The following is a 21,026-nucleotide window of genomic DNA, read 5'->3' on the forward strand; positions in this document are numbered from 1 at the left end:
TGACTTTTAATAGGAGACCAGCCGATCTAGGTTATTATTTACTGGTAATTTAGTTACTCTTTATTAAAGACTACAGGGTTATTATTCAGATGTTTCAGTTGATATTTGATAAGCAATTATGATCTTTCAAAAGTGAATCTTTTTTATTTTATTTTATACTAGAACCTAGTCCAGGTAGAAAACCTACCAACCTAATAATCCAACATTTGTAAACCAACATTTGACCATATTTAAAGAAGCAGAGCAAATCTAAATAAGTGAGACATTAACAACAACTGGACACTCTCTCTTAGTGGCAATAATGGTTCTACCTTCAGCTTTGTCACCATTTGGTGATTGTCATTTAAGATTGACATCTGATTTATTGCTATAACTTGCTAAAACAAACTGATGAAGTTTGCCATTTCAAACCCTAATCTTTCATTAACTCATTGCAGGTAATCAAGAAAAAGAAGTGCCGCTGCATCAATACAGCAAAACATTGCTGCCCAGAGTTGCCATCAGGATACATGGACAAGTGCAAAACACCCAGAAAAAAGAAAAAAGAAAAGAAGGAAAAGAAGGAACAAAGAGGCTCGGAGGACCCAGAAACATTAAGAAGAAGATTGTCCAATATAAATGTGAATGCTCTGGTGTAGGCCTAAATGTCTCTTACCATCAAGTAGGCTAAAATGATTTGATTGCAATTGCTGAGTGTCTAATGAAAGTTATTATGAATATCTGAAAGCTGTTAACTGAAAAAGAAACCCTCTTGTGGGGTTCTCGGGTGTCCAATTCGTCAGCTACACAAATGAATAATAATAACATGTATTATTTTATTATGAATAATAATTAAAAACAAATCTAGCCAAATTTATCACAAAGATTAGGCTATAATGCTGTTAATTCCCCCACTATTGGAAGAGCTCGCATTTTAATTTCATTTCATTTTCATTCATTCATTCATTTACTGGTAGGCTATTTATTTATCACATTAGAGTAACTCACTTAGCCTAACTCATCACTTGAAACATAAATAGTAATAGGGGAATTTCATTACTCAACAAAGGGACCTCTATGATGAATGTTGTCACGAAAATAAATGAATAAACTGGAACTACTGCAATTCCATCTCGCACGTTAATCCTGGGTTACGATGTGCGCATGCGCAGGTCAGGGAGCGTAGCCATGGCTGCTGCTAGTAACCTGCAGTGCTGTTGTTCACTTCACTAGCGTAGCAGCGATAACTAACTAACGCTACTAACTACACGGACCCATGTCGCCGCCAAATGCGACGACACGCCGACGTCTCGTCCGTGTAACGTTGCAAATGCCTTGAACATGGCAACAAAGGCTCTTCGGACGGCAGGTGCCGCTTCGTACCTGTGGATTGCTGCTCTGGCGTCGCTCAGCCTTGTGTCAGGTGAGTCGTCGTTGTTGGGTTTGCAGTCGTCGCTAACGTTACTGTTACTTGGCGGCTAATTCCGCTGAGCTAACCGTCGGCGTTCTTTTTAGCCTTTGTTCGTTGCACGTGTAGGTTTGCCGAAGCACACGCGCTACATTTACACGGCTCGTGACATGTATGTAGACGTGTACAGTGTCATATTGCCTTGTGAATTTCCATCTTAATCAGCCTGCCCTACCTGCTTGCCTGCTGCTGCGGTTAACACTGGCCCAGTTCCAGCCCAGCCCCCTAAAGACTCAGGCCCTGAACCCTCACTGACCCAAGTTAAGCTATGAACAGGAAAAGGAGGACAGCACCAGTTTACAGTAAACTGGTTTTCTAGTTTTCTTTTTTGGTCCTGACCCGTTTGCATCCCTGACAGGCACTTTACTCAAGAGTATGCAATAGGGTCTACTATCCCTCTGTGCAGGCACAACCGCCTTAAACATTAATTTGTACCAACATCCATTAGGTTAATTAATGAGCAGCTAGGGGGGGGGGGGGGGGGGGGGGTCATTCCTATGTTCCCACAGCCTTATGTTCCCACATTTCTAACTTTTGTTGTCACTGAAAATTAGGCCCTATGTTCCCACCATTGGTTGGGTTTAGGCAATGAAGAATAGAGTTGGTTAAGTTTAGTAAAAAGACCCGGTAGAGGCTAGACAGGCCAGATAGATAGAGTCCAGTGGGAACATAGGGCCTAATTTTGAGAAAAATCTTAGGGCTGTGGGAACATAAGGCTGTGGGAACATACCAGGGGAGGGGGCGGGGCATGATAACAGTTGTGTTATGAATGTATGTGCACTACTGCACTTGGTTTGCACGTGTGTACTTTTTAATTGGTGTCTGCTTCAATGACACACTGCATTTTAGGATGATGATTCTGCGTTTTTATGTTAATGTGTTTTCTTGTGATGATTGTGCCGGCCGGCAGCACGGCTCTCTACCCAAGCCGAATTTCTCCCATGGGAGACAAATAAAGTTGACTTTGACTTTTGACTTTTGACAGCACTTGTGCCCCGTCCACGTTACCTTTACAACAAAATGGTGTTGACACCAAGGGGGCAGTTGTGGGTCTGAGAAGTGAAGCTCACTTCCGCGTTCAAAAAACTGCAATCCCCTCGGCTGTCGCTGGGGGCTGGCTCCAGAAGGGAGCAACTCCAATTGAGCCCCATGTTAAAATAGCCGATTTTACAGCTTAAAAAAACATATTTACAGCCTGGTACATTTTATTTTTTTGGTCTCAACCGATAGTTTCTACCCCCGCACACACTCTGAGGGGGGTGAATTTTTTTAAAACTCTACCGTTTTACTATTATTAGGTTTAAAGTTCTGGCCAATTAGGGCGCAGAACCGTTGAGTGACAGGTCCGGAGACCGCTGCTTCGAGGCCAGTGGGCGGGCCCTCGGCCGGCCAACGGCCGCACCGCTCCAAATATGGCAAGTAGAATCCAACATGGCGCGGTTCAAACCCCCGTAGTAGCGGCACAAAACAGACTCCCCCAAACCAATGGGTGACGTCACGGGTGCTACGTCCATTCTTTTTACAGTCTATGGTTGACACTGGCTGCTGGTCTGGGGCTGATCACGCGCAAATGTATGTTGTGAGGGACAGACTCAAAAATGTTCTTGGATCAGATCTGACGAATGAATGATGAAAATAAGATTAATCGTGCAGCCCTAGCAGGGTATGTTTACACAATTTATCTTTATTTGGGGCTCCGGGTTTTGCTATGGACCCGGAGTCCGAAATAAAGATATATAGGTAATACCATGTGTAAACATACCCTGAATTCAATACCAAGCTATTCAAATAATACACAGGTTCATATATTCATGTTTTTATTTTAAAGGTACAGTGAATAGGGTGGCCATGCCACTAGTCTGCACTATCATTTATAAACATTATATCGACAATGTCTGTCAGTTGCATGATTATCACGCATACAACAGGGTTCCTACGCAAGTATGGAAAAGTATGGAATTTGATTTTATACATTTCCAGGTCTGGAAAAGTATGGAAAATGGAAACTATTACATGGAAATATATTTTTCTTAATACTTCTCTGGGTTTGGTTATTTGGGTTAATTATTTTGTATGCGCTATTGTACCTAGCTACAATCTCCAGGAAATTATTTGGTTACTATTAATGGCATACACATTCAGAATAATAAAAACAAATGATACATTTTATGCTTTTTTTTAATATTATGCACATCTATTTACTCAAATATCACAAATAATATGAATATTTTAACGAGAAGTCTGGAAATCAGGGTCTGGAAAAAGTATGGAATTTGGAAATTTCAAATGTGTAGGAACCCTGATACAAGCTATTCTAATTGACGTTTTTATTTTAAGCATAAATGTGGAAACAAAAACATATACAAAGTTGTATAATCAACCAAAAATGTAATGACTCACCTGCAGTAGCTCTGCTGACCCCCTAGTTAGCATCGATGCTGACTGAGTCTGTGAGGGGTCGGATTGGAATGACTGACTTCATGTTGGTCATTCACATCTGTGAGCTTAAGCTAATCGTGGTGAGTGTTGTCTATCCTTGGGCTGCTCCAGCAGGTCTTGGGATCAATGAACTGCTGTACTTCCGGGTCATCAGTCCAGAGGAGATAGGCTACATCTTCAGTGCAGCACCTGCTCGGGACTTTGGAGGGGATTTTGTAAGTGCACTTTCCTCATTAGTATTTAATTTGTTGTTCATTTGTTCTCAACTCTCACTCAGGCATGTGTGCACTCACTTTCTAATCACACTGTTTCTCTTTGTCTTGTTTGCTAGACATCATCTTATGATGAGATTTTCCTGGTGCCAGCAAACCCATTAGACGGCTGCTCAGACCTGAAGGACAGCGAAATCATTCATGGACAAGTAGTTCTCGTGGAAAGGGGGTATGCAAATATACTACAATACACATATGATGGCACCTGTATAGGCCAAAGAGGGTGGGAAACTGGTTGTGTAAACTTGGACGGATCCAGATGGAGGTGGGGAAGGAGATTAATTGGAGCTGAAACCCGAGACTAAGCCCAAGAGAAGCAACCCAGGGTGATGTTTGACCTTTAAGTTTATCACTAGTCAGTGTTAACAATCTGGGGTGCTCTACTTGATCGTCCTATTGCAGCTTTAGGCAGTTTGTGCTGCTGTAATAAATAAATTATGTGTTACCCCTTGAATTGGGAAAATATTATTAATATAATATATTAATATATCTTAATCCTAAATGCAATTATTTCTGTCATACATCCAGTTAAACATAATAGGAGTAAGCAGTCATTCTGGATTTTCAAGACATTCCAAGAGTGATGTGTCATGTTGAATACCTAGTGTAATTCAAGTGTCATACACAAGGTTCGTGTGTTAAGGTGGAGTACAGATGAAATAATGACTCACACATGGTTGGAAAGACTATAGTTTTGGAATGTTTTATTGCAAACTATATGCAAATCAAGCTGCATCTGTGGCTTTAGCAAGGGAAATTTATTTGTATAGTACGTTCATTGTCATACACAGAGGCCATTCAGTGTGCTGAAGCAGTAAAAATAGAAAGCATAAACACTGAATAAATATGTGACGACACGTCATTGCAACACTGCAGTGTGTTTTTTCTGGCACATTTAAAAGTGGATTCTTACATTTCTTTCCCTGTTTTTCTCCAGAGGTTGTTCCTTTGTGCAAAAAGCGCGACATGTGGAGGAAGCGGGGGGCAAAGCTGTTCTAATTGCTGATAATGCAGTGGACAATGACAGTCAGTACCTTGATATGATCACAGATGGAACCACCGCCAAACCAAGCATACCAGCTCTATTTCTGCTTGGACGTGATGGGTAAGATCCATTTAGAGCTTTTTATTATATTTAATGATTAATACACGGCTGCCCATAATTGGAATACATTTTTTTACCTTCTCATTAAAGGACAATTCCAGGCGAATTCAACTCTGGGGTGTATTTTCCTATCATTTTAGGTCTAAAAGAATGAATCTGAAGATTTTCAGTTTAATTGCTCCTATTTTGCGGTAGTTGCGTCTGTCCCCGCATCGCCACGGCAGCAATGAATGGGAGTGGATGTAAGTTCCGCTGTTTAGGCTGTTTACAGCCCTCAAAGCCGCAATTTTTTTCCACAGACAGCGTCAGATGGCTACTCAAACATGCACCGAGAAGTTTATTTACTTCAAGCAAGCCGACATGTTTGTAAAACTAGATCTAATTCAAAGTCTCCCGGAGTCTCGCGCGAGCCCGAAGTTGCAGTGCTGGTGTATTCAGGCGCAGTAGGCGCTTGTGTCATAAACACAGGAATATCAACTCTTGACTTGCTTCAAGTGTACATTTTTTCCACAGACAGCGTCAGGTGGCTACTCAAATATGCGCCAAGAAGTTTTTTTTACTTGAAGCAAGTAAAGAGTTGATATTCCTGTGTTTATGACACAAACGGTAGCTTTTCCCACTGCATGTGAACACACCACACACGGCAACTGGGTCTCGCGCGAGACTCCGGGAGACTTTGAATTAGATCTAGTTTTACAAACATGTCGGCTTGCTTGAAGTAAATAAACTTCTTGGTGCATGTTTGAGTAGCCATCTGACGCTGTCTGTGGAAAAAAATTGCGGCTTTGAGGGCTGTAAACAGCCTAAACAGCGGAACTTACATCCACTCCCATTCATTGCTGCCGTGGCGATGCGGGGACAGACGCAACTACCGCAAAACAGGAGCGATTAAACTGAAAATCTTCAGATTCATTCTTTTAGACCTAAAGTGATATGAAAATACACCCCCGAGTTGAATTCGCCTGGAATTGTCCTTTAATGATTGTGACAATGTGATTTATTATTGATAGATAAAAGTATATATCTTCTCAAAACTTTGATCAATTTCTTCAAAAAATATTACTGTGAAAATGAAACCATTTACCTTTTTATAGGAATAAAAAGAGTAATGTGCCTTTTTTTTCTCTCTCCCACATTTCCATGTATTCTAGGATGATGATCAGACGGTCGCTACAGAGACAAGCACTGCCATGGGCGGTCATTTCTATTCCTGTCAATGTTTCCTCTTTGGCCTCCTTCCCACTCAAGCAACCGCCATGGACACTGTGGTAGAAGTGACGCACACACACAACTTCATCCACTTCCTCACTCGGTCAACATTTTTTCATCAATGCATGTAATGCAAGCAGTGAATAATGCGACCTTTGGTATTTCACATTGGTTAATTTTATAAGATGATGCACACACAGCTGAAGCTATGGGGAGCAAACCTCTAGGTAAACCCCTGTTGGTGACACTATACCAGGTAAAGAGAGAAAAACTGATGCTCAGAATAATTAGTCAGTGGTCATATGATTGTGTCTTCCTGTAGAGCGGTCTACAGAAACTTGTCTTCCGAGGATCAGTTGGTCATCAGTTATGGTCAGTTAGTGGTGAAACTGGGAAATCCAATAGTTTCCAACCACACATATAGATTGGAGTGCACTGTTTCCTCTGCCTTGTCTAACAATTAAAGTAATTATTTTGGCCATTATGGTAAAAAACAAAAGAACAAGTCATCAAAGCACATACTATCCTTCACAACAACACTTCTTACTGGTAATGTCGTCTCACTGTAAGAATGTAAATACATTTTTGTTTATGTGCATGAACAGTCGGACTCTGATCAAAAGAGAACATTCTTTTTCTTATGGCAAATAAATAAAAATGACACCTTTTGAATAACAGGCTATCCTTTATTACCTTCCTGAGGTGCTTGTATGAACAACTTTATAAGCTGAATACACATTTTTGTCAGTGCCTGTAAGCCATTCTCCCAGAAGCACAGTAGCAGTTATAACCTGCCCTTTATTACTTGGCATTTACAATATTTATTGACATTTGATCTGTCTTTATTCAGACCACTAAATCTTAATAAACATTAGCACATGCACTATAAAGGGTAAGGTCAAGACACTTACTTATGGACAGAAACCTGAATTCCCACAAAGAATAAGCATATGGTGACTATATGGTGATTATAATGGTCCTAGAGGCCATCACCGCGAACCACTAATTATATAGATTAAAATCAAAGTACTTTGTCATTGCCACAAGAGCAACGAGACATACAAAATTAGACATCCTCATGCTAGTAAAACTTTGAAACAATAATATAACCATTTATAAGTATGACCCTTAACAGTTACACTTAGTTGATGTAACCTGAATACAGGTGTTAGTTTACAACCAGCCTCTTTATGTAATCTCAGTTTGAGACCTCATGGCACCAGTTCCCCATCAGGCCAAAAAGACCAACCTTAATAACAATTTTTGTGTCATTGTTGTCACTCTTACGGAACGTCAGGCAGGTTGTATATATATATATATTTTTTTTAGAGTAAAGGCCTTTACGTGCTTTTTACAAGATGGCTGGATGGAGTGACTGGATGTTTGTGTGCATCTCAGTCACTTCATGCTGTTTTCTGTTGCGTGTCTGCTGATCATTTTACTTGAGTTGGATCTTCATGCTGTAAGGTTTTGGGGTTAGAGTGACTCCGTAGACTGGAGTGAAGTCTGGCTCCCCGGCATCCTCAGGCCAGGTAAACTTAAACTCCCTCAGCAGAGTCACTATGACAAGGAAGAGCTCCATGCGAGCCAGACCCTCTCCGAGACACACACGAGTACCTGAGACACAGAAAAAAATCCAAGTCATCTACAAAAGGTGTGATACAATATATAATCCATACTATTGTGCATACTTGCTGCTCACATACCTATAGAGAAAGGCATGAAGGCCTCGGGTTTGGCAAACTCTCCCTTGTCATTAAGGAAATTCTCTGGGTTGAATTCATTGGGGAATTTCCATTGTCCCTCTTCATTCAACACCGAGGCCATGTTAGGGATGATCAAAGTACCCTTTTGAGAAAATGAAGCAAACCATATAGAAAATAAAGAATATAAAGTTCTCACTTTTTTTCAACTATCTTCCTTCCCATCAGCAGTATTGTTTACACGGTTGATAGCTTGGTCTGTGTTGGAGTTTGCTGAATTACCCAACCTCAGCAACACTGGAACAAACTGCTTTTCTGCCTAAGTTCATGACGGTGCTTAACTTCAATGTCTGTGGGCCTTTATTTTCCACTTACCTTGGGAATTGAATATCCCATGAGCTCTGTGTCTTTAGTTGTTGCGTGAGAGACGCTGAGTGGAACTGTGTTGGCTACCCTCTGTATTTCATGGATCACAGCCTGTATGAACAGAGATCAACATACCGTATATATATTTTTGCTTTATCCGACTTGGGATAGAAAATAAAGCATGCTCTTAGAAGCATTTAGAAGGTACAAAGAATACCATAAAAAGTTGTTATCCTCTAACAAGTACTTCCCAAGATACATTTGTCAAATATAAGAGGTTGTTATTATTAGAAAACATTTGATGATATACCTGCACATAAGGCATATTATGTCTGTCATCAAAACTGGCCTGGTGCTTTCCTTCCAGTACCTGGTCAATCTCCTGTTGACAACGCTCTGAGAAATGCAGAAAGGACCGGAATGGGGGATAATGGTAAAAATATCAATGTCATAGGGCGCCTTTTAGCTCAGTGGGTAGAGCAGGCACCCCATAATATATGCAGAGGCTATAGTCCTCGCTGCAGCTGACCCTGGTCATTCATGGTATTGCATGTCATTCCCCCTCTCTCTGCTTCCCAATTTCTTATCTCTCTCCACTATACTATAAAGTAAAGGCAAAAAAGCCCCCGAAAATATACTTTAAAAAAATCAACATCGTGTGACTGCAGGAGAAATGCTGCCTTTCCCAAAGCAGCTGGTCCTTCTTGAGCAAAGACTAGCTCTGTGATCCACAAGAATCCTGGAAGGGGTAATGTAGCCCTATTACATATACCGTATACTTTATATAGGGAAATGTATTTTTAGTTCCAGCTGCTGAAGAACAAACTGAATAAAATAGAATGAAAGTCATCAACAAGCATCACAAAAGTTAGACATTTACACCTGTATGCCTGTACAGCTATATAAATATACCATATATTTCACTTTTTGCACACATCCAATTTGCATGTTGCACATATTTCACAGCTAACAGCAAGGAACATTGATCATATTGCCATCCCTGTAGCCTGGGGTGACACAAAACAAAAACTTTATTAATGTGGGAATGAGTTTTTAGATCAGTCCAACTTACTTTTTCTGTCATGTTTCTTTGAGGGCAGGAATATGACTCCTTGTAGAACTGGACAGACTTTTGTTTTTACTTTTATATGAAGAATTTCGGCCCATAAAAAAATGTGGGAAAGGTGGAGCCATAGAGCCAGTGACTAAAAAAATATAGCCTCAAATCTACTCATGCAAACATACCTTGTATATGTGGGTAGGCCGTAAGGTAGAGGAACCCAGTAAGAAGTGTGTTGGAGGTAGTGTCAGTCCCAGCAAAGTGAATATCTAGAGAGTGCATTATAAGTTGATCCTCAGAAAATGTAGAACCATCACCAGCTCTCTGAAAAAGAGGAAAATGATTGTCGTTAGACCAACAAACTTTGCAATTCAAGTAACTTAACCCTAACCCAACCCCTCCACCTTGTCACATGTGCACTTACCTTATCCAGCTCATCTAGATAGCAGTCAAGAAAGTCCCGTGGCTCTCCAGGAACTCTGGTGTTCTTGTGCTCAGCCAGCACAGACTTTGCAAGGTTCTGACAAGTCTAGAAAATAAAAACATAAGTAAACATTAAAGTAGCATAAACATACTTGTTATTACAGTTGATGCGATTTTGGCCATATCTTTTTGAATTTTGATAATTTAATATAAATATTTACAATAGTATTAGATTACCTCTGCATTTTTGAACGCCTTCATAAAGGGTAGCGGTAACTTACGAATCATAGGAAGAGAGTCGTACAGCTGTAAAGAAAGATTTAAATCATTTGTTACCTACAAACATTATTCCTGGAATTTGAGGAAATAAATTGTATTATGTCATGTATACAAGGTAGCATGAAAAGCCACAATATAATCATCTTGTGTGAAGAATGGGCGCGTGACTTGTTAATGGCGGCTACAGGACTAATTATAAACATTTCTATTTGCGAAAAATCGCATTTGCTATTTTAACATGAGAGTCTGTAGGGAATGACAGTGCCCGCATGGGAATGCAATTGTTAAACCATTCATGTCATTGAAGAGTGGGAATGCAATGCAAGAATGCTTAGACTCACCATAGCCCATGGTCCATTGCTTATCTTGGCATTTTCAGTGAAGCACTGAACAATGGTTTTGATGAAGTCATGGTCATACTCGTAGCGTCTACCAAACAGAACCTGGCATATGATGTTGGAGGCCATATTATGAAACATCAGTTTGGGAGCAAAGGTTTTACCTGTGTTTAGTAAGAATGACATTGAATAGAAATATAAAAGAACTCTTCAGAAATAGCACAAGGAACTTGATAGAAGACTTCAAAGTAGAAATGAGTAGAAAGGTAAAAGTCAGTAAATCACAATGGAGATCTCTTTCCAAAATACATATGTCTTCCAAATCCACTTATTGACTGATGAATGTTAACTCTGCGTATCAGAATAGAGACTGAAGATTGAGTAGACCCACAGATATCCTACCAATGCTACTTTCCAGTGTCTTCACAATGTATCCTATCTCCCCATGAATCCTCTCCTCCATGGAATTCTTCCCCAGACCAAAATTCCTCAAGGTCATCAGAGCAAAGCGACGATGCTCCTTCCAGCTTGGGCCATAGTCTGCCAGAATCACGCCTACCACAGATAGAGTGACACAAAGAGAATTCAAGGTCAGGAGTTATATAATACAACTAATACATAACATGTCCATTGTTATTGTTGCTGTTCTATTCCAGAGCTTATCTACTTTCTGTTTTAATCTATTCTCCACAGTGCCATAATGTGTTTTCTTATTTACTATGTCAAGTGGTGTACTCAGTATCTTTTCATAAAAATCTGACTATACACAGGAAAATAAATCCGGACTCAGATGTGGAATAAATGTTTCTTGACAAATTTGACATTATTTTCACACATTATTTAGAAATATAGGATATGTCCTGCTCAGTAGTACTCTTATTTAAATATAGAAATACAGCAAATATATCAATTTCAATTTAATGTTTTCAGAAGAAAATACAGTACTCTTAAATTCACTGTAGGTGAATAAAATATTTATAATTATTTTGTGGTTATACCATTTTTCATTTTCAGGGGCATTCAGTCTTACTTTTGTTAAAAAAAAAAAAAAAAGGTTCAGATGCCATATCAGATTACATAAAACCAACATGAATACAAAATGTACATTTAACAAATCTGATGCATGCTTTTAACACAATTAGTTATTTATTTAAAACACTGACCCAAATGAAGAACACTGAGCTCCTGTGTTGATATGATGGATTCAGTTTTGGGTGCAATTCACACTTTCAGTACTTGCAGCCCAGATTAATCTACTATAGTTCATATCTTGATTTATTTAGGCATTTGTGCAGATACAAGACATAATTTTTAATGTATTATGGCCCTAGAACATGTGGCTAAGCCATGTTTTCCCAAACCCTCAGATTTCCACTCGCCTGCCTGATTCAAAAACATGTAGTCCACTTTTCATTAGTTTTCTTTGTTGAAACAAGAATACTCACAAATTCCTGATACGCAGATCTCTCAGGGGATCTCATGCATTAGTCAACACAGGCTCTTTTTGGACAAAGTACAGCAGACACCTGCTGAACAACCCCACTGGGACATAGTTCACTTGGAAAAAATTCCTTGCTAATCTGTGCACATACAGATTGATAATGAATTAGCTGTGTGGGTGGCTGTTATGTTTTTGACAATCAGTTAATACTGCTACACACCCTAATTTTCTTCAGTTCTACTATACAAACACAGCTGCAAAGGTTTCACTACTTGCCTTTGTTCTCTCTTTCCCTCCTCTCTGACCTGTGTGCTGTTGTGGCTTTGTGGTGCATGCTCAGCTTTGTAATAAAGATAAGTTTTCTCTAAGAAATTATCTGGCAAAAGGTGAGCTCCTTTGTCCCGTTTCAGCTTTTGCCAGCATGTTGCAGCATGTGTCCTGTGTATGATGGACTTTCCCTTCCTGCACACATTCACTGTGATAATGGCAATACAAACCACTAAGACCACACCTTTTGTCAAGATATTGACTGGCTGCACATACACAATGCATGAATGAGACATTGCCTTGAATGTCTCCTTTTTATTAGCTAAATTGGTTCATTCTCAGTCCTATGACATTTCATTTCTACCTTTCCTCCGGGTGACATCATTAACGAATAGATCTTGGGGCCGTCCTGCAAAATCGGTAGCCTTGTTCACCAAAGCCTCCTTCAGGGCCTTTGTCCCATTGATGAATACAGCTGGTTTGGGACCAAGGAATAGACAGTAGACACTTCCATAAGTCTTCCTCAGCTGGGGATAAACAAGATGACATAAATCGCATATTGAGACTGACACCCAAAAACAGTGAAACAACAATGGGTTAATACGCAGTGATTGCACATTTAAAATGCTTGTTTGGAACTATTGGGTTTGAGGAGTCTGTAGCGTATCGAAGGAAACAGCACTTGCTCTCCGCATAATTGGCAGCATGACTTCTTTAACTTGCAGGTTTAGGTTATAATACCCAGCATTGGTATAAGCCATTGTTAAATACCGGATAATATACACACATGTTGCTTTTTTTGTTGCATTGGTCAACACAAAGTTAGCCAATATCACTTAAAGCAGAAGTAAGCGATCCGGTCGTTTTCGCTAATGCTGCGTTCCAGGCAGGCTTTTGAAATCGTAAATTACAGCTTCAAGTCACAACTTACGACTTTGTAGCGTTCCAGGCAACCCACTCGTGTTTTTCCGACCTGTTTTACCGGTGAAAGTCACTATAACGGCCACTCGTAACTTCTGACCAGTGAACTCGTACCAGATCGAACTGGTACGACTTCACGGTCGGAAAAATACGAGTTTCCTTGAACGCACCATAACAGTCCTCGTCCCTACGTCACCACATTCACGGCGTTCCTTGGCTGCACACACAGCCCTGCATGCCGTTCTCTCTCCTCATTGGATAAAAACTGTAGGATACGATAAATGTTTTCTCCTCGGCTCAGAGCAGAGCAGAGTGACTGAGAGACCCGTGTTTCAGTCCAAACACTCTATGTAAGTGATTGCTGTCGGAAGATATAACTATTTAAGACTTATATTAACACAAATATATCACTTACTTCTGCTTTAATAAATAAATAACATACATACATACATAAATTGGTTTTATTGGTTTATCAAAACCTCTGTGTTGCACTTAAAGCTGAAAACATCCAACATTCAACAGGCCTTCAACTCTGTACAGTTTGTGTTGCGCAACAGTGTTACGTAACAGTGTTACACAACCTGCTAGAGCCAAGAGGGTTCATTCATCTTCTAACAGTATAGAGGCCGAACTCACAGCCAGGAAAACCACAGCAATGATCAAGTTTAAGTTTGAATATTAAACAATTAAAAAAGTATTTTTTTAAAGAATCCACTTACTAGCAATTAGTGTCATAACAATGTAAGTTTTTTTCTTACCCTCTCAAGGTCCTTTAGGGGGTTTTCTAGGTTCAGCAGCAAAATGTTCCCCAGTATTGGTAGGGCAGTGGGTCCTGGCGGAAAGTTCTTTGGCCTCCGGGATTTGAGCTGAACGATAATAAACCAAATGCAGAGCCATAGCAGGATGAGTGAGACAAACATGGTGGGAGGAATGGATTGGACTGAAGTGAAGAAGGCAAGCTGTTGAATGTGCTGAAAAAGAAAAGCACGGTTCTTAGCCCTGCCTCTTCCGACTCTGTGCTCGGTGCCATTGTACTGAGGTTGAGAAAAATAAACAAACAGAGGTCACACAGTGAGAGGCCCAAGCTCTAGCAGGAGCTAAGAGTTAACCCTTCAAATGCATAGCAGTATAACCGTGGACTTTGTGGTCTCTTAAGTTGCAGTGTGTTGCTCTCAAGGCCACTGTAGATTTGTGTGACTCAAATAATGAACCATGCCCCCTCACTTCCCCGTCATGCTATCTTAACCCGAATGAACCCAAGTAAACAAACAGCAGCTCTTTCAGCTTTCTTACCTGAATTCGATTTAATTGCAGCATTAATGAGTGTTCATAAATATGTAAACACTCTCCTTTACTCTTAGTCTAAATCACTGTATGAATGAGCACAGCATAAATGTACGTACATCTGCACATAAATGACTGCTGACATCTCCTGAATAACTAGTTTGTAATGAATATAATGCTTCGTTATAAGTTCTGAAGCCTTCATTTATGAAAATACAATAATTATAGATGAGCTGATAAATCAAGTTAAACATTTACATCTTATAAATTATATAATTGATATCAAAATGAAGTATTCACTGCTTAATAGTGTTAGAATAAAGTATTACCAAACAGTCAGCCAGTTCACAAAAAATGTATAATACATAATATGCTGATTATTGTAACAATCTTTCAACCATTATTTGCACGCAGCACTACAGCTGCACTTTAATTTATTGAAATAATATGCCAAGGGAACACCAACATTTATTTGTAATCTCTTCTGGAAAAACACTATCCCAAAATTAGAAGAGCATACACACAAACACATATGACCTCCTTTCGCTAATATAAGTCTGTCAATTGGAATTATTACCTTGGACATAATCACTACACCTGTATTATATTGGTCTATTAATTTTAAGAGTTTTTGTAACAGTTTTTAAGTTGTTCGTGTCTTCAGAGAGCATGGGGTTGTTGATGGACAGGCTGCAATTTTAAGAAGGCCTGATCTAGTATGTATGCTACAGGTTATACACTGTGTTACCATGAATAAAAGAAACAGGACATACAACATAACTGCTGTTAGAGGCATCATACAATTATGATTATGGATCAGGCACTCAGGTCTATCAACTTGCTAACCTTTTGCATGGCACAAAAAATTCAATCATTTGCAATCCACATGTTGCAGATAAGTTTGTTTGATAAACTGCTTTGTTCTCCTGAGATCCTGATATAGGACCAGTAAATTGTTGTTATAGCTTCTGTAAAGCCCAAATTCTTACATACTTTTGCTCAAATTACAATAAATCTAGAACAGCTATAGTTCAAGTTCAGGTTTCTTTTGAATCTAAGAAATTCAATCCGATGTAAAGGCCAAAGTGTTTATTGGCTTGTGTGGTTTCACGCAGTAATAGAGGATTGTTCAGTAATGTTCAATAGAAGCTGCTAGACCTTGGCACAAAAGCTGGACAGTCTTTACAGATAACTTTTTTTATTTGACTTTTGCAACAGCCATGTGAGATTCATACATAAATAAATGATGAAATATATGGAAGGGCTGTCATTTAAGCTCTCAACATGCGGGGGTAGTCTGTATATATTTATTGTTTATTCGTGTAGGGAACATTTGAAGTAGAAACTTGAAAAAATAGATGTTTATTAGGGTTTGTATACATATCTTTCATATGTCACTGAAGTCAACTTTGATTAAACTCATCAAAATCTTGGTTGAAAGCCATGTGTGTTTATCGTCCTACAAAGGGGTTAGCACCAAAGGCTCAATACACTAATCAGAACCACACGACATTGACAGCAACTTTACAGATTAATTTAACATGGCCAGCAGCACCTAACAAACTAGTAACTCCCAGTAATATCACTTAGACATTAATCTCTCTCCGTCTGTATGCCCAATTATATAATTTACTCACATAAAACCTTTACTCACATAGCTTCTCACATAGCTGGCACTATAGTTTAACATTTGATATAGGAGCAACTGCTTATCAGGACACATGTCACTAAATTAACAGCTAATTCGGATTAATTGCGAGATCTCATGATGGCAGCAACTCATAAAATAGAATATTATGGGTTAATCAAAATTATTCAGATAAAGAGAAAAAGATTTGATTAGGATAAGATGCTGTTCTGGTTCTTGTTATCTCCATGTCTTATCAGTATCTTCCTTCCCATTACAGGGGTCGACTCTGCAGAAAAAGGGGGTACAACGTAACCATTATGGGAAGTGAATGCACCATAACATAGTTAAAAAGCAATGGTGTTTTCTACGGAGCCCTAATGTCCCTCTAAGGGGCTCACACACTAATATCTTATGCACACAACAAGATTAAAAATACATACAGTATATCTTCTTGCAGGACTTTATAGGATACACTACTGTTAATCAGAACCACACAACATTGACAGTGACCTTACAGATTAATTTAACATGGCCAGCACCTAACAATCTATTAACAGTATTAATACTCTCATTAACCCAATATTAGACATTGATCTCTCTCCATCTGTATGCCCAATTATATGATTTACTTACATTCTCACACTAGCCAGCAATCTATAGTTTAAACATTTGATGAGCAACTTCTTACCAGGACACGTCACTAAATTAACAGATTAATTGCGAGATCTCGTGATGGCAGCAACTCATAAAATAGAATATTATGGGTTAATCATTATTGACATTATTCAGAGAAACAGAAAAAGATTTGATTAGGATAAGATGCTCTTCGGGTTCTTGTTATCTGCATGTCCTATCTTCCTTCCCATTACAGGGGTCGACTCTGCGGAAAAGTGGGAGTACAAAGTAACCATTATGTGAAGTGAATGCACCATAACATATGCAGTTAAAAAGCAATGGTGTTTTCTACGGAGCCCCTAATGTCCATCTAAGGGCTCACACACTAAAATCTTATGCACATAACAAGATTAAAAATGCATAAGCTACAGTATATCTTCTTGCAGGACTTTATAGGAGCTCCGTAGTTTTCCTCCCTCCCTCTGTTACCTCCTCTTGCATCGTGGACACAGTCTGCCCCACACTGCCCTCATCGTGGCTTCCCTCAGAGCCGGGCTCCCCCACAGGTACACGGCCGGTGTGCACACAGCGTTGAAACGAGCCATGATGGCGAAGAGATTAGTGGCCTCGTTCCTGAATGTCAGCCCTCTACCCACCACAAATCTAATAATGATATTCACAAAAGAGGGGCACCACAGCACCAGGAAGCTTATGACCACAAAAATGATTATTCTCAACGATTCCTTTTTGTTTTCTTTCTCGGCGCTGGGAGGGTCTCTCTCTAACTGGAAACGGGCGACCACATACAGTTTGATAGTCATGACAACTTTGGTGAGCACGATTAGCTGAAAAAAGACTATGCTGAACACGTAGAGCTGTATGGCTTTGGAAAGAGGCAACACATTCCTGGCGAGCAGGTGCGCAAAGTTGTAGATCCAGCAGTAGACGTTCACACCTATGACGAACGGTCTCGTTATGAAGCGGCTGTAGATGAACGGGTGGCACACGGCAAAGTAGCGATCAAACTGCGCGAACAGAAACGTCAGGATATTGATCCCTAGGAGAGATGGTAACACATTATATGTTCCGTTTCTTGAAGGATAGCCCTCCTGAACATCAAACAGACCCAGATAATACACCGAGAAGCCAACAAGCGTGTCACAAATACTGGTGTTCAGCATGAAAATAAACCTGTTCTGAATGCGCAGCGCTCTGGTGGATAAGATGCCTATCACCACTGTCCCGGCCACGAGGACTGTAGCTGTGGCGAATAGGATCTGGAAAATAAAGATGAAGTAGTCTTCAGGACTGTCGAAGTCCACCGAGAGAGGCACTCCTCCTGTCATAGACTGTGTGACGTTGGAGAGGAGCATTGTTTATGCGCAAATGGATCAGTGCAGCCATCGTTTTATAGGCTATGTGAGACCCTCCACACCGTGAAGTCACCATGGAGTCTTTCTTGATCTCTTGAGATTTGTTATAGTGTAATGTAGTTTCTCTTCTTTTAAAGCAGAAGTAAGTGATATATTTGTGTTAATATAAGTCTTAAATAGTTATATCTTCCGACAGCAATCACTTACATAGAGTGTTTGGTCTGAAACACGGGTCTGTCAGTCCCTCTGCTCTGCTCTGAGCCGAAGAGAAAACATTTATCGTATCCTACAGTTTTTATCCAATGAGGAGAGAGAACGGCATGCAGGCCTGTGTGTGCAGCCAAGGGACGCCGTGAATGTGGCGACGTAGGGACGAGGACTGTTATGGTGCGTTCAAGGAAACTCGTATTTTTCCGACCGTGAAGTGGTACCAGTTCGATCTGGTACGAGTTCACCGGTCGGAAGTTACGAGTGGCCGTTATAGTGACTTTCACCGGTAAAACAGGTCGGAAAAACACGAGTGGGTTGCCTGAAACGCTACAAAGTCGTAAGTTGTGACTTGAAGCTGTAATTTACGATTTCAAAAGCCTGCCTGGAACGCAGCATTAGCGAAAACGACCGGACCACTTACTTCTGCTTTAACACCACATTCACCTTCACCAAAAGTCCCGAGAATTTAAACACATAATTCATAACCCTTTAGCAATAATAAGAAAAATAACAGTTATCTTTATTTAAATAGCACTTTTATCACCAAAGCCGCCACAATGTGCCTTCTAAACAGATAAAACAATAACAACAATAAAAACATGACGGAAAAGAAGAAAGTTCTACTGACATGTGATAGTAAACGTTAACCTTAGACAAACACGAACAGGCAATTGAATCAGAAATTTTCCGTAGCTAAATATATTTGAAATTTGTAGGCCTAACTAATGTATCTGATTAATACAAGTTCAAGTTCAATTTTATTTGTATAGCATAATTAAAAAGACCTGTAACGGCCATCCAAAGTGCTTTGCAGAGCAGAGACAAAAACAAACTATATCTGAATAGGCTGCATTATATTTCAGGTTTAAAAAACTTAGTTCAGTCATAAAGTTGTGAAGTTTCTAAATACATTCATGTTTCTGAAAGAAAGAAGAAAAACTAACAGAATATACTAAGATAGAGTACAATAGGGTAATTTATGCTGAATCTGTACACATTTCTAACGTAACTTTCCCAAGATTTATCACATAGCCTATTACAAGAGCTTTTATCACTCGTTTGACTTGTGTGTAATCGAAAGATACCAGCAGAGGGCGCTGTGTATCTTCAGCTGTAAAGGACTATAGGTTACTACTTAAAGGTGTACAGAAATGGCCGTTTGTCCCGTTTGTCGCGCCGAGTTGTCACGAGCTGCAACACGAGTTTACCCGAGTAAGGAAAATGAATTTGATTGGTCGTTATCGAGCGGGCGGGATATTCAAAGTTTGGGGCGAGCCCGAGCTCCGTGTGTGTGTGCGTGTCTCAGACGTTTGAATGACGGATTACGGATCCAATATCAGTGGCTAGTGAATCGTGTACAGGCTGACGTATAATCCGTGCGCCTGCATTATCCAATACGAAAAAAAAAACTACACTAAAATACACACTTTCATCCCGGATTTACTCAAAAATAGAATTTTGCACAAAGTTTGGCCTACATCGTCTGATAGATGAGTTATTACACTAATTTTATGACCCAGAGTGGGCTCAAATTCAATTTTCTTTTCTGTACACCTTTAAAGCTTTAATCAGACGAGGCCAGATTCAAATAACATATAGGCAATTGAAAAAGGACCAAAACACTTGTACGAGCTAAGACAATATAGAACCGTTTGTTTGTGTGTGAAATGTTGGTGTGGACTCAAGACTCCTGTTTCCAACTAGAAAGATTTGATTATCATGAACTGGCTGCGGTGACTTCAGCACCAGCGCTGTCCACACGCACACGTCCTTATCTTTGATGTAATAAACAAAACTTTTTATGGTCATTTGGATGCGAAAGAGTTAATTTGCGCAGGCCGATCTAGTGTATTTTTCTTAAAGTTTTGTATAATTGTATTGTCTCTAGAATGTGGGAATAAGATCATTATCATTCATTTTTTAGCGGAATATGAGAGAGTCAATATAAAAGTCACATTGAATTTACAGCCATGCTCCACTTCTTATTACAACCTCTCTCCTGTATAAATTTAAGACTATTTTACCTCCACTGATGCTGAAAATCAACATTAAACCGTTACATAGATTCATAATTTTAATAACAACTAGGCTACAACAGCAATAATCATAATACAAACCCTATCATAAATCATTTTTTGTAAAGCTGTGTAAGTTGATTCAGTGGTGGGCCTGTATCATATTCCTTATATTAAAAAAACAGGAAAACTGAAATATAAAAATAAGATAATGGTGAGAAGATACTAATCTCCCCTTAATTTGAACTATTTGAACCCAATATTTCCATATAGACTAACTGCAATACTGATGGGCAACAACACTGCAAAAAGTTTAGACACTTTTTACTTCTTTCATGCATATTTTCACTTGAAATAAGTAAAAATCTGATAGTGGAGCAAGTTTTTCTTTCGTAGGCTATTACAAGCACAAAAAAACTTGCTTTCACTCGCAGATTTTTCGACTTATTTCAAGTGAAAATTATTATCTAATTACAAGTTAAAAAATAACCTACATTTTTTGGTGACGAGTCTTATTTTAAGTGGGAAGAGATTAGTTTCGACTAGAATTGAGAACAAAGGGAATGGCGTGCTCGACTCTTGTGTAAAGATAAAACTGGGTGCCGGCTCAAAAATCGAAACAATGAAAA

At 39.5% G+C, this 21,026-nt stretch overlaps 3 protein-coding genes across 4 annotated transcripts; 1 reads left to right on the forward strand and 2 right to left on the reverse strand.

Moving 5' to 3' along the window:
• Positions 1-1,155: 1,155 nt before the first annotated feature.
• Positions 1,156-7,147, forward strand: LOC146981123 (protease-associated domain-containing protein 1-like). 2 transcript variants are annotated; one of them, XM_085786092.1, is made up of 5 exons: positions 1,156-1,402; positions 4,001-4,101; positions 4,218-4,327; positions 5,096-5,263; positions 6,415-7,147. In XM_085786092.1, the coding sequence occupies exons 1-5, from the start codon at positions 1,321-1,323 to the stop codon at positions 6,533-6,535; spliced, it is 582 nt and encodes a 193-aa protein (XP_085642218.1). In that variant the 5' UTR covers positions 1,156-1,320; the 3' UTR covers positions 6,536-7,147. The 2 variants fall into 2 exon arrangements, with proteins under 2 accessions (XP_085642218.1, XP_085642217.1); XM_085786091.1 differs by having other exon boundaries at positions 1,176-1,402; positions 3,998-4,101; positions 6,415-6,776.
• Positions 7,148-7,752: 605 nt separating this feature from the next.
• On the reverse strand, positions 7,753-14,274 carry LOC146981124 (cytochrome P450 2F2-like). The gene is made up of 11 exons (XM_085786088.1): positions 14,029-14,274; positions 12,714-12,876; positions 11,044-11,196; positions 10,645-10,805; positions 10,262-10,330; positions 10,026-10,130; positions 9,787-9,925; positions 8,852-8,937; positions 8,551-8,652; positions 8,179-8,320; positions 7,753-8,089 (listed from the first exon to the last, which is right to left on the reverse strand). Exons 1-11 carry the CDS (start codon positions 14,188-14,190, stop codon positions 7,911-7,913), a joined length of 1,461 nt encoding a protein of 486 aa, XP_085642214.1. The 5' UTR covers positions 14,191-14,274; the 3' UTR covers positions 7,753-7,910.
• Positions 14,275-17,284: 3,010 nt separating this feature from the next.
• LOC146981125 (uncharacterized) lies at positions 17,285-18,206 on the reverse strand. The gene has a single exon (XM_085788119.1). The coding sequence runs from the start codon at positions 18,170-18,172 to the stop codon at positions 17,285-17,287; it is 888 nt and encodes a 295-aa protein (XP_085644245.1). The 5' UTR covers positions 18,173-18,206.
• Positions 18,207-21,026: the final 2,820 nt, after the last annotated feature.

The sequence above is a fragment of the Trachurus japonicus genome, chromosome 9, assembly GCF_045865225.1.
Source record: "Trachurus japonicus isolate A0001 chromosome 9, Traja_1.0".
Classification (NCBI taxonomy): Eukaryota; Metazoa; Chordata; class Actinopteri; order Carangiformes; family Carangidae; genus Trachurus; species Trachurus japonicus.